We start from the raw sequence: 14,757 nt of genomic DNA on the forward strand, positions 1-14,757 counted from the left end.
TAACCAGTGCCACTGAAGGCAGGGGGGTATATCAGAAACTGCATTCAAAGGTAGTAGATGAACATGAAAATAAAACAGTGATGTGGTTATGTGGTTTGCACGATTAAAGAAGAAGTGTCTAGAAGTATGAATTCAGTAATGACGGATAAGAAGTAGAGATGGACCAGAAAACAGGATGGAGTTTTTCTGGGTGGTGGCAGGTGATAATAACTGAAGAAGGGGGGAGCAGTAGAGAGAATGGGCCAGGACGTATAGCTGGGTGGAGGGGTGTAGTGCCTAGTAAGAAATCAGATCAGATTTATAGGGGAAAATGCACCTTTAAAAGTCAAATAATAAAATGAATGTACTCTCATTTGTGTGTTAGTATTGACTAAAGACAAGAGATAGTAGATATCCTTGGGTAACAGAAGAGCTATTGAATTTAATTGATGAAAGGAGAAAATATAAAAATGCAGTAAATGAAGCAGGCAAAAAGGAATACAAACGTCTCAAGAATGAGAATGACAGGAAGTGCAAAATTAAACAGGGATGGCTAGAGGACAAATGTAAGAATGTAGAGACATATCACTATGAGTAACATAGATACTGCCTACAGGACAATTAAAGAGACCTTTGGAGAAAAGAGAACCACTTCTATGAATATCAAGTGCTTAGATGGAAAACTAGTTCTAAGCGAAGAGGGGAAAGCAGAAAGGTGGAAGGGGTATATAAAGGGTCTATACAAGTGTGATATACTTGAGAGTAATATTATGGAAATGGAAGAGGACGTAGATGAAGATGAAATGGGAGATATGATACTGCATGATGAGGTTTTTTTTTTTTTTTTAGGGCGCACAACTACAATGGTCATTAGCGCCCAGACTATGTTAGGAATGCACTGCGAGGCACAAGGTTAAATCAGCAACTAAAAGGGACAACACTATAAAAGACATATTAACAGGCAAGGGATTAAAAGAAAACAGCATAATCAAATGTCCTTAGACAGGTTTGTCAAGTGGATAAAACAAAGAACACGAGCAGCTGCTCCTGGGTCATCCGCTAAAATGGCATCCAGAGTACATGGCAGGCCAAGATCAACTCACAGTGTATTAAAATGCGGAGAGGACGTTAAAATGTGGCATACTGTCAGCAATTGCCCACATGGGCAGAACGGCGCTAGTGCAGCCGTCAGGAGATGGCAATGGCTGAACCGGCAGTGTCCAATTTGTAACCGGGCCAAAACGAACTCCTCCCACCGAGAAGGGCAGGAAGAGGTCGTCCAAGCCGTGGGAAGAGGTTTCAAGGCCCGAAGCTTGTTGTCTGTAAGTGTAGCCCAATCGGCATGCCACAACGATAAAATGCGCTGACAAATGACCCTGCTAAAATCAGATGAAGGCACACAACAAGAAGCTGTCCGAGGCTGGAGGACCGCAGCCTTGGCCACAAGCATCAGCAGCTTCGTTCCCAGGGATACCAACATGGCCAGGAACCCACATAAAGGTAACCGGAGAACCGTCGCCCGCCAGCTGCTGAAGAGAGCATTGGATCCGGTGCACGAAAGGGTGAACCGGATACGGATCACTGAGGCTCTGGATGGCGCTCAGGGAATCAGAGCAGCTGACATAAGCAGAATGTCGGTGGTGGCGGATGTAAAGAACAGCCTGGTAGAGGACAAACAGCTCAGCTGTGAAGACCGAACTAAGGCCATGGAGCTGGTATTTGAAACTGTGTGCCCCAACAATAAAAGAACACCTGACACTGTCATTGGTCTTAGAACCATCGGTATAAATGAAGATCATATTAATGAACTTCGAACAAAGTTCGACAAACCGGGATCAGTATATCGAAGCTGGGGTAACCTCCTTTGGGAGCGAGCTGAGGTCAAGGTGAACGCGAACCTGAGCCTTGAGCCAAGGTGGCGTTTGGCTCTCGCCCACTCAAAAGGTTGCAGGAAGTGAAAAATCAAGGTGCTGAAGGAGGCGATGAAAGCGAACTCCAGGAGGTAGCAGGGCAGATACATACAACCCGTATTGACGGTTGAGACAGTCTTCAAAAAAGGAACAATAAGATGGGTGGTCGGGCATTGACAATAGCCGACAGGCATACCGACAAAGCAGTATATCACGCCGCTAGGTTAGTGACAATTCACCGGCTTCAGCATGAAGACTCTCGACGGGACTAGTATAGAACGCTCCGATCACAAGACGTAACCCTTGATGTTGTATAGAGTTGAGGCGGCGAAAAATGGACGGCCGTGCAGAGGAGTAAATGAGGCTCCCATAATCCAGCTTTGAGTGGACGATCAACCGATATAGGCGAAGTAGGGCGATTCAATCCGCACCTCACAGGGTACTGCTGAGAACACGGAGGACATTTAGAGAACGGGTACAATGGGCAGCTAAATATGACATGTGGAGACCAGCTAAGTTTCCTGTCAAATGTAAGACCTAAAAATTTTGTTTGTCTCCACGAATGGGAGAGTAACGGGACTGAGATGTAAGGATGGTGGGAGAAACTCTTTGTAGCGCCAGAAGTTAATAGAGACCGTCTTCTCGGCAGAAAAACGGAAGCCATTGGCGACACTCCAGGAGTAAAGACGGTCAAGACAAAGCTGAAGACAGCGCTCCAGGAAACATGTACGCTGCGCGCTGCAATAGATGGTAAAATCGTCCACGAAAAGGGAGCCTGATACATCAGCTGGGAGGCAATCCATTATTGGATTGATCTCTATGGCGAAGAGAGCGACGCTCAAAACTGATCCCTGTGGCACCTGAAATATGCTCACTATTTTTTAGTTACTTAAATTTGGCATATTTCTTGACAGTACCTTTTCCGTAAAATGTTTACAAGGCGATATTTGTCTTGGCTTCAGTTGTCTAGTGGAAGTATGATTCCACAATGCAGTTTTGTCGGCTGCAGAAATGACCTGGTTCAATGCGTATGCCTCATTTTTGGTGCTTCAAATACCATTTCTTCAAATGTGGTTTCTTCTTAAAGTTTATATATAAAAAAATAGTAACATTTTTTTTTCCACTAGCAAATTATTTATGACGGCGACCTGCACATTGTTCTACCATCACAACATACACACCCAGAGTTAACTGCCGACTGACTACAGTCAAAGACGACTCCAGCATCAAAGACATTTTACACAACACACAAGCTTCCACTTGTAACCAGTCTCTTTGATATTCTTCGTCACATCTACTAATAGTAATCAATATGCTGTCACTCTCAAAAATATAAGTAAATTAACATAAGATAAGGCAAATTACAATAAAAAAATTTTGACAAAAATATAAGAAAACATTTAAAATTTGGTATCGACATATACGGTAGAAAATAACACATCTCCCAGATCGATTACACACCCCATTCTCCTGGCGAAAGGCATCGAACAGGACAGAACCCACACGTACCCTGAACTGTTGATCCATTAAAAAGGCACGAAGAAAAAGAGGGAGGCGACCGCGAAGGCCCTATGTATGCATGGTGCGGAGAATGCCCGCCCTCCAACAGGTGTCATAAGCCTTCTCCAAATCAAAGAACACATCCACTGTCGGGCGCTTCCGCAAGAAGTTATTCATAATGAAGGTTGACAAGGTTACCAGATGGTCAACAGCAGAGCGGCGCCTACGAAATCCACATTGTACATTGGTAAGTAGGCGTCGAGAGTCAAGCAGCCAAACCAAATGAGATTTAACAATTCATTCCATCACCCTACAGACACAGCTGGTAATGGATATCGGTCGATAACTGGAAGGCAAGTGCTTGTCCTTTCCCGGCTTAGGAATCGGGACAACAATAGATTCGCGCCAACATGTGGGAACATGACCCTCAATCCAGTACGAAGAAGAAAACCTTTACCCGCAGGAGAAAGGTTCTTCAGCATCTGAATATGAATAGAATCAGGCACTGGAGCAGAGGACCATGACCGGGCAAGTGCATTTTCGAGTTCCTGCATGGTGAATGGGGCATTATAACTTTCACAATTCGAGGAGCGGAAGTTAGGTGGCCTTGCCTCCTCTGCCTGTTTTCGGGGGAGGAAGGCAGGGTGGTAATGAGCGGAGCTCGAAACCTCTGCGAGAAAGCGGCCGAAGGCATTGGAGACATCCTGAGGGGGCCACAAAGACGTCATTCGCGATCGTCAAGCCAAAAACTGGTGAGAGGACCTTAGTGCCAGATAGCCGGCGCAGGCTACCCCAGACAACAGAAGAAGTAGTAAAACTGTTGAAGGTGCTTGTGAAAGCAGCCCAGCTGGCTTTCTTGCTTTCTTTAATAACACGATGACACTGTGCATGTAATCGTTTATAACTGATACAATTCGCCAACGTAGGGTGGCATTTAAAGGTGCGTAAAGCATGTCAACGAGCACGTAAAGCGTCTACATACTGCGGTCCACCAAGGGACAGGTACGCGACATGGAGAAGAAGTAGTGTGAGGGATGGAATATTCAGCAGCAGTGAGAATGACTTCTGTGAGGTGTGCGACCTGACTATTGCGGCTTGCAAAGGTTTGATCCTGAAAGGTCGCCCTGGAAGAGAAGAGCCCCCAGTCTGCTTTGGAGATGTTCCAACTAGTTGAGCATGGAGAGGGGGTATGATGCAGGACAGTTGGTTGGTTGTTTGAGGTTGAAGGGACCAAACAGCAAGGTCATCAGTCCCTTGTTTCGAATATGGTCCATTCCGCTAATGGGACATCTCATGAAAGTCAGAACAATAAAAGGGAAAAAGGTAAAAACGTAAAAGGGCAGTCATGTTGTCAATGGTAAAAAACAAAATGAGGGAGGTCGGCAAGAGAACGAACCCAACGCTATGCTGAAGCAGCATAGGCAAGACCACCTGTGACTTAAAAGGTGCAACCGCTAGAATGTAGAAATACGTATGGAAAAAGGAGACTAACCAATCCTTAATAATAAAAAAAAGGTAAAAACAGAGTAAAAGGGGAAGAAAAGAGGATCTCGGTCAGGAAGGTGAATTGGGAATCTCCAAACACGGCTTATAGTGGGAGACACCCAAACGCTCACCGCCCTGCCCCAACACCAGAGAGATTTAAAAACCTTAAAACTGAGAATAAAAACCACTTTCCCGGAGGAAACCGAGAACCAGAGAGACCATCCGGGAATCGTCAGCCAACATCAAAGGTAAAGTGTGGGGGAGTCTGTACTTAGCACGCAGAGCCAAAAGAAGGGGGCATTCAACCAAAATGTGGGCTACTGATTGGAAGGCTCCACAACCACAAAGTGGGGGTGGCTCATCACGCAAAAGAAAACCATGGGTCAGCCTGGTATGGCCAATGCGGAGACGACACAGTGTGGTTGAGTCCTTTCGGGAGAGCTGAAAGGAAGAACACCACGGGCCTGGTGTCACCTTAATCGCACGAAGTTTATTAGACAGGGGAGTAGCCTCCCAAGAATTGGCCCATGACTGTGTGAAGTGGGATTTGATGTGAAGCCGTAAATCCGCTGCAGGACGGGTTACAGAAAACGGGGGGGTAAGTGACTGCTCCCCCAGCCAAACGATCAGCGAGCTCATTACCCAGGGTACCCACATGGCCAGGGACCCAAAGGAAGTCAATGGAACAAGCAGCACGGTGAATATCAGAGAGATGGTCATGGATGGCAGAGACCAAGGGATGGCGCGAAAAACACCGGTCAATAGGAAGAAGGCCACTCATTGAGTCCGTACATAACAAAACGCGGTTGTGTTGGGACTAAGGTAAAGGCCTGGGAAATTGCCATCAATTCCGCAGTAAACACCCCACATGTAGGTGGCCGTAGATGATTTTCCATTCCAACAGAGGACGTGAAGGCATACCCAACATGATCAGCAGATTTAGAGCCATCAGTGTAAAAAACAACAGCATCCCGAAACTCCCATAAAATTTGGCAGAAAAAGGAACGGAACACCACCGGGGGGGGGGGGGGGGGGGTTGGAATCTTATCTTTCAGACCTCGGCGGAGGTCCATCCGAATTCGAGGCCGAGGAACTAACCGGGGGCAGGGGGGGGGGGGGGGGGGTAATTGAGGAAGGCAGGACAAAGAAGGAAGCTGAAAATCACGGCAAAGAGACGCAAGGCGGAGCCCAACCGGTAAACCCGCCCGTGGGCGGGAGTCGGGTGGACGACGTCCATGATCTGGGAACAGGATAGAATAGGAAGGATGAGTGGGAGAGGAACGGATAGCGAGTGCATAAGACACCAGAAGCTGGGACTGCCGAACAGAAAGGGGGGGGGGGGGATCCCAGCTTCAACCAGGAGACTATCAACAGGGCTAGTAGGGAAGGCACTGGTGGCCAAACGGATACCACGATGGTGGACTGGATCCAGCACGTGCAGTGTGGAAGGAGCAGCTGAACCATAAACTTGACAACCATAGTCCAAGCGAGACAGAACTAGAGCATGATAAAGACGGAGAAGGAGGGAACGGTCCGCACCCCAAGAGGAGTGGGCAAGGAAGCGAAGGACATTGAGTTTACGGAAACATCCTACCTTCAGGAGTCTGATATGGGGCAGCCAAGTGAGCTTGTTGTCGAAAAGAAGACCCAGGAAACGAAACTGTGGGACCACAGGCAATCGTTGTGCAACGAGATAGAGCTCTGGATCAGGGTGGATCGTAGGACGGCAACAGAAGTGGACCACCCACGATTTTAAAGGGGAGAATTGAAACCCGTGTGAGAGGGTCCATGCAGAGGCACGCCATATAGCTACCTGGAGCTGCCATTCTGAAGATGCCATCGAGGAGGAACTAACCCAAATGCAGAAATCATCCACATACAGGGCAGGGGTGACCAAGGGACCGACAGAGGCCACAAGTCCATCGATAGCAATGAGGGAAAGAAGGACACTCAAGACAGAACCCTGTGGGATGCCCATCTCCTGGGTCCGTGGAGAACTAAAAACAGTACCAACTCGAACTCTGAATGACCAATGGAACAGTGGATAAAAATCGGGAGTGGGCCCCGAAGACCCCACTGATGAAGGGTAAGTAAGATGTGATGGCGCCAGCCCATGTCATAGGCCTTGCGAAGGTCAAAAAACACTGCAACCAAATGGCGGCGCTGGGAAAAAGCCTGCCGAACTGCGGATTCCAAGGGAAGTAAATGATCGATTGAAGACCGTCCCTCTTGAAAGCCACACTGGTAAGGGTACAATAGATCCCAAGATTCGAGGACCCAATTGAGCCGACGGGCTACCATCCATTCAAGTAACTTACAAACAACATTGGTCAAACTAATTGGCCGATAGCTGTCAACAGATAGGGGGTTCTTACCAGGCTTAAGGACAGGAACCACGAAGCTATCCCTCCACTGAGAAGGGAAGTCACCCTGGAGCCAGATACGGTTAAACACCCGAAGAAGATGTTGCCGTTGTGGAGCACTGAGATGTTGAAGCAGTTGGTTATGAATGAAATCTGGGCCAGGGGCCGTATCATGAGAAGAAGATAGAGCAGAAAGAAATTCCCATTCAGTAAAAGGTTCGTTGTAAGATTCTGACTCACAAGGGGTGAAACATAAGGTGGAAGCTTCAGCCCGCTGTTTCTGGTGAAGGAAAGCAGCTGGATAGGAGGCTGACTCTGATGCCACTGCAAAATGGGTCGCATGATGTTCTGCAAGAACTAATGGGTCCGTACAAAGGCTATCTAGGAGGTGAAGGCCTGGGAGGGTGGACCGCCGATGGCAACCTTGGAGAGAGCGAAGTGTAGCCCATACCCGTGACAGAGGGACAGTAGAATCAAGGGAAGAAACGAATCGTTTCAAACATATCCGCTTGCTCTGTTTGATTAAATAACGGGCTTTAGCGCGGAGGCGTTTAAAGGTAGTAAGGCTGGCTATGGATGGGTGCCTCTTAAAGTGTTTCAAAGCTCGACAGCAATCACGGATGGCAATGGCAATGACCGTACTCCACCATGGGACTTGCCGGCGACAAAATGGTCCAGATGAGCGCGGGACAGCAATGCTAGAAGCGCAAACAATTGCGTCAGACACGTCACGTAGGACGTCATCAATACAACCCGACAAAGAGGGAGAAAACACGACCTGTGCAGTGTATAGAGGCCAATCGGCGCGTTGGAAAGACCAACGAGGTAACCTGTCCATCAGGGAGCGCGAAGGGAGCGTGATAATCAACGGGAAATAGTCACTATCACAAAGGTCGTCGTGTGGCGACCAGTGTAATGAAGGGAGGAGAGAGAGAGAGAGAGAGAGAGAGAGAGAGATCAATGGCAGAAAATGTACCATGACCGGCACTGAAATGAGTAGGGGAGCCATCATTAAGAAGGCACAGGTCGTGGTCTGCAATAAATTGGTCTGTAAGAAGACCTCTTCTAGACGGAAAGGCACTGCCCCACAAGGGATGATGAGCATTAAAATCCCCAGGAAGGAGGAAGGGAGGAGGAAGTTGCTGAAGAAGGGCAGTTAAGGCAGCAGGTGTAAGAGTCCTGTCGGGGGGAGATGAAGATTACAAACTGTGACTGCAGAGTCTAAGTGGACCCTAACAGCAACCGCTTCCAATGTAGTTTGAAGAGGAATCCATGTGCTAGCAATGTCTGTACTGACCAACGTACAAACGCCACCAGAAGCCCGCAGGAGTCCGACCCGATTTCGACAGAAAACACGGAACCCTCAGAGGGTCGGTGCGTGAGCATCAGTAAAATGAGATTCCTGGAGAACCACACAAGCTGCAGAGTAGGACGAAAGAAGGGATTTCAATTCCGGAAGGTGATGGTGTGTGAGCCGCAGGGGACGGAGGGAGGAGAGGGGTCCGGGATGGGGGTAAGGAAGGGGGAGGAAGGGGTGTAGTATCCATTACAATTCCATTGGAGAACCACAGAACAATGGTTTAAATGGGGGCTGAACACACTAAATCCAGTCATACCGCCGGGTCCCCACCCGTCACCGACAAGGAGGGGGCGACATCCATGAACGACAGGTCAGAATCCGGTTGTGAAGTCGGGGAAGGGACCTCCGGTGACACCAGAGGCTCTTTGTCCCGGGACTTATGTTTCTTCTTCTTTTCAGGCTGAGATCGAGGAGAGCTGTGTGGCATAAAGGAGCCAGCTGCAGCAAGAAAGGGGTTGACAGATGAAAAATCCTTTCCGTCCTCAGATCTAGAAACTACGAGGAACTTTGGGGCAGGCAGTAGTACTTTTGTCACTGGTGGCTGGTCAAGTTTCCGTTTTTGGGCAGAAGTCGAGAGAGAAGAAGAAGAGAAATCCATTGTGGAGGAATTCCCTATGATTGCCAATGTATCCGATGGCGCACTCCTTCCTTGTGGGGACCCTCTCAGATGGCGCTCCCGCCTTAGGTGAATGTTTACACCTCAGGTCACACCTCCCGAGAAACGGACGGAGGGACCAATTGGCATGGTCGGAAGGTGTCAGCTCAGGCAATCGCCCCTCCCTGAGCCTGGCCTTTACCAGGGGGTACGTGCGTGCCTTACTTGTCTACCCAGGGCGGGGAATTACGCGTTACCCCGTCACCGGCTACGCGTGCGAACGCGTGGGTCGGCCTTCAGGCATGCACAGGGAGGAAAGAAGAAGAGGAAAAAAAGGGGAGAGAGGGAGAGAAAGACAGACTGTCTCAAACGCCGAGGCGAAGACCAGAGGGTGGAGAAGACGGTGAGGATGAGGAGCAGCAGGCGAGGAGCAGCAGGCAAAGTAAAAAGGAAGGAAGACAGTGAGAGGGAGAAGAACAAAGAAAGGAACCAAACAAAGGAAGGAAGAAACCAGAATAAGCAAAAAACCAAAATGACCACAAATATAAGTCATGGAACCGTCCGTCCCCGGATGCAGGCGCAAACTACCCCCTTGAGGGGGAGGGACTCAGTTTAGTCGCTTCTTAGGACAGGCAGGAATACCTCGGGCCTATTCTAACCCCCGGACCCACAGGGGTGGTGATGAGTTTGACTGAGTACTGAAAGACTTGAGTCAAAACAAGGCCACGGGAGTAAACAACATTACATTAGAACTACTGATAGCTTGGGAGAGCCAGCCCTGACAAAACTCTACTATATGGTGAACAACATGTATGAAGCAGGTGAAATACCCTCAGTCTTCAAGAAGTGTATAGTAATTCCAATCTCAAAGAAAGCAAGTGTTGACGGATGTGAAAATTACCGAACTATCAGTTTAATAAGTGATGGCTGCAAAATACTAACACAAATTCTTTACTGATGAATGGAAAAACTAGTAGAAGCTGACCTCGGGGAAGATCAGTTTGGATTCCATACAAATGTTGGAACACGTGAGGCAATACTGACCCTACAACTTCCCTTAGAAGATAGATAAGGAAAGGGAAATCTCCATTTCTAGCATTTGTAGACTTTGAGAAAGCATTTGACAATGTTGACTGGAATACTCTCTTTCAAACTCTGTATGTGGCAGGGGTAAAATACAGGGAGCGAAAGGCTATTTGCAATTCGTACAGAAACCAGACTGCAGTTGTAAGAGTCAAGGGGCACGAAAGGGAAACAGTGGTTGGGAAGGGATTGAGACTGAGTTGTTAACTATCCCCGATGTTATACAATCTGTATATTGAGCAAGCAGTAATGGAAACAAAAGAAAAATTTGGAGTAGGAATTAAAATCCATGGAGAAGAAATAAAAACTTTGAGGTTTCCCAAAAACACTGTAATTCTGTCAGACAGCGAAGGACCTGGAAGGGCAGCTGAACAGAATGGACAGTGTCTTGCAAGGAGGATATAAGATGAACATCAACAAATGCAAAACAAGGATAATGAAATTAATCAAATTAAATCAGGTGATGCTGCAGGAATTGGATTAGGAAACTAGTTTTGCTATTTGGGAAGAAATAACTGATGATGGTCGAAGTAGAGAGGATATACAATGTAGACTGGCAATGGCAATGAAAGCATCTCTGAAGAAAAGAAATTTGTTAACATTGAGTACAGATTTAAGTGTCAGGAATTTTTTTCTGAAAGTAGTGGTATGGAGCATAGCCATGTATGGAGGATACATAGTTTAGACAAGAAGAGAATAGAAGCTTTCGAAATGTGGTGCTACAGAAGAATGCTTAAGATTAGACGAGTTGATCACTTAACTAATGAGGTGGTACTTAACAGAATTGGGGAGAAGAGGAATTTGAGGCACAACTTGACTAGAAGAAGGAATTGGTTGGCAGGACATGTTCTGAGGCATCAAGGAATCACCAATTTAGTAATGGAGGGCAGTGTGGAAGGTAAAAATTGTAGAGGGAGACAAAGAGATGAATCAACTAAGCACATTCAGAAGGATGTAGGTTGCAGTAATTACTTGGAGATGAAGAAGCCTGCACAGGATAGGCTACATGGAGAGTTGCATAAAATCAGTCTCTATACTGAAGACAACAACAACATTAACTAATTGCACGTGTTCTGTATAAGACCTGATGAAATTGCTGCATTATGATCAACAGGCTAGAGATATTACATCAAACAGCCTAAAAATTACAACTAAACCTGGAATTGAACTCTGCATCTCTGCTATTCTAACTCTAAACTGCATATGCTCTACTAACTAGACACCACTGTTATATTCAATTGAATTAAAGAATTTGTCATACATGTGAATACAATTTTACCAAATTGGTGTTTTTGATGTCCATTTTCTACCAAAAATATTCATCTTCTTTCTAGTATGTTTGGTAATAATACAGGTTTAACTACTGATATATGCCATTGTTTTCAGGACAAACATATACTGAAAATTTTTATTAGAGATTACCTTTCTATCTGTATAAAAGTAATGAACTATTAAATACTATCAGATAACTATGATAATGTTCATTTTTAGTGACTCAATTTCATAACCACCAATTCCTTTATATTTGAATAGTTCATCAATAATGACTGACTTATGAGGACTTTCTCTAGGGCACAGCTTTATTGACAATGTAAGGCTAACATAAAAGCTGTGTGGGTACAACGAAGGGGAGGAAATAAGGGGAATTTTGTAGGAAAGACATTTTACCAGTAATTATTACTGTTATTTTTTCTTTCTATGAACTATTACAACTCAAATTTTCTTCCTTTCAACAGTTCTCTTCTTAAAATGTTATGACTTCTGTGGTTAAATCATAAATATTATCTGTATTTTCTCCAGTTTCTGGCTACAATATAATTTGCACAAATGAATTTGATGTATCACTCAGATTACACACCTAGCAAGAGCTTGTATGCGAGCCTCCAGTCTCTCCGTCTTTTCAGTGTGCTGCCTTTGTTTCTCCGACATTTCAGCTTGCAGATGTGTATTTGTTTCTTGCATCTGCTCCACCAGCTTCTTCAGTGATCTCGACTCTGCCTGCAACTCTTCTTTCAAGGCTAGCACAGTGAACAGTGCCTCACGAACTTCACCTGTCACATACAAAATACAGTACAGTAAACAATGACTCAAATCAAGCCTTAAACAAATGAAGAGAGACTTCTATCCATCAGGCAACTGTACACATCCCAAAAAAGACAATTTCAGAACTAAGTACAAAAGGAACTGAGGTCTCAAGTCAAGATATATCCAATATGAAATAACATCAGCATATTAATAATTTACATATTAATACTTTGATGGCTTTTAGATGCATTCTTTTATTTAGCCAGAGGAACCACACACACACACGCACGCACGCACGCGCACACACACACACACACACACACACACACACACACACACACACACCTGGTACAACGTTGCTGTACCAGTGTGTGAGTGCACTGTTCTGGGACTGCAGTTCTGGATATTGACTAGGGCAAGAGGTTGTGTAGTGTGCAGCAGTGGGTAAGGGGAGAAAGGAGGTGGGGAGTGGAAGGGAGGGTTGAGGAAGAATGGCAGATAATTTGAGGGAGGCAGGCAGGGGCACGAGACATGAATGTGGTAGGAACTCTAGCACTGGTGAGCTGTGGATGGTACATCTGCAATGATGATAATTCCCTTGCCCAGTATGCTGCAGTTCTCAGTAAGGTCTTCAGTAACTACCATCATTATATCTCCCCCCCTTTCTCCCCCCCCCCCCCCCAATTAGGCATTAGCCAACTGGTGCTATTTTTCCTCCAAAAGTTAAGTCTATAGGCATATTTTGTACACTATTTCCTCACATCCCCGTAAGTTGTCCTCAACAGGCAGTTGCAACTACAAATCATCCAGTACCATCCTGAACTGAAACAACTAAGCCAATTCCTTTGGCTTCAACTATCTGTTGTTGTCAAGAGGAATTAGGAACATCCTACCCACAATCCCCCGTCCCTCAAGTTTTAACTTGCTGCCACTCAGTCCAAGCAACGTATTGACCAAACCTTAAGCTACATTCATTCCCAACTCCTTGCCATATGAGTCATATCCCCTTGGAAGACTCCGGTGCAAGATCTGCTAAGATATGTTCACACAGCACATCCTGTTTCATTCCTGTTACAGACTTATCCTATCCCATCAGGGGCAGAACCACTTGTGAAAGAAGTCATGTCTTGAAAGTAGCTCTGCTGCAATTTCTGCACAGCTTTTTATGAGGGCATGACCACCAACCAGCTGTGGATCTGACTGAAAGGCCACTACCAAACTTTGGCCAAGTGCAGATCTGACAACCCTGCACTCTCTCCGTCCTCTGTTTGGACACCACCACCACCACCACCACCACCACCACCACCACCACCACCACCGTTTGATGTACAAACTCACCATTGCCAGTATACATGCCATATTCCTATCCCACACTTGCTGCCTTCCTCCGACTGTCAGCTGCCCTGCCTCCTACTCCCCGTCTCTATTCTTCCCTCATCCACTCCATCTGACAACCACTCATAAGAATCAACTTGCAGAACTGCAGCCTGGCACAGCCTGGCACAATTTATTCAGCCAGTGCTTGTCTACGATGCAACACCTCTACTATTTAGTGAGTCATTACCTTTGCTTCTAAATTATTTACATTCTACAAACACTTTCCGTTACCATATTTATGAGGGTCATTTAATAATTAGAGAGACAAATTGGTCTGGGGGAAAAACTGTTAGTAGGGCAAAGTTTGGAACTTTCATGGCCTTAAATTGGCAACACTGAGATGAGTCCTGATCAGTTGATGTATCAACATTATTTTGTTTATAACCTCAAAAATACATTTTTAAGACAGCGAGTCTGCTTGAAATATCCAAATTACTTTAACAACATTCTGTTATTCATTTTTTTTTTTTTTTTACTTGCCGAAGGTGAGAAACCAGTGAATATATACTGTAGAATGTGTGAAGTTTATGGTGAAGGTTGTGTGAATCGTGTAAATTTTTACGAGTGGGTAGAGCAATTCAAAAATGGTCGCGACTCAGTGACAGACTAACACCGTTCTGGCCGGCCAGTTGCAGTTTCAACTATCTCACTTGAAAATTGAACTGATGACATTATTCATGCCGACCGCCGTGTGACTGTGGAAGTGATAGTTGATAAGGTTCAGATTAGTACTGGTACAGTTCATAATATTATCTGTAACAAGCTGAAGTACCGCGAAACACGTGCAAGATGGGTCCCAAAGAAGTTGACGTGGCTACACAAGGAAGCAAGGTTGAGAATGTGCACAGAGCTAAAGGAACATTGTGAAAGAGAAGGTAAGCACTTCTATGAACTAGAATCAAAAAGACAAAGCAGGGAGTGGAAGCCCACCAACCCACCTGTCTAGAAAAAATTTCAAAACCCAAGCGTCAGCTCAAAAAGTCATGTTAATGGTGTTTTGGGATGCTGAAGGTCCAGTTTTGTACAACGTACATCCAATAATACTTCGATTTGCTTTTAAACAAGGTGAAGCCAACCATG

General features: G+C 45.8%; 1 protein-coding gene across 3 annotated transcripts in view; it reads right to left on the reverse strand.

Moving 5' to 3' along the window:
- LOC126242368 (sorting nexin-29) overlaps positions 1-14,757 on the reverse strand; it is a 182,883-nt gene that overhangs the window by 45,749 nt on the left and 122,377 nt on the right. For all 3 annotated transcript variants that reach the window (XM_049948083.1, XM_049948081.1, XM_049948082.1), the window contains one exon: positions 12,134-12,326. In XM_049948083.1, the coding sequence (XP_049804040.1) occupies positions 12,134-12,326 (193 nt within the window). The remainder of the gene's footprint in view (positions 1-12,133; positions 12,327-14,757) is intronic.

This window comes from Schistocerca nitens, chromosome 1 (genome assembly GCF_023898315.1).
Source record: "Schistocerca nitens isolate TAMUIC-IGC-003100 chromosome 1, iqSchNite1.1, whole genome shotgun sequence".
NCBI classification, from domain to species: Eukaryota; Metazoa; Arthropoda; class Insecta; order Orthoptera; family Acrididae; genus Schistocerca; species Schistocerca nitens.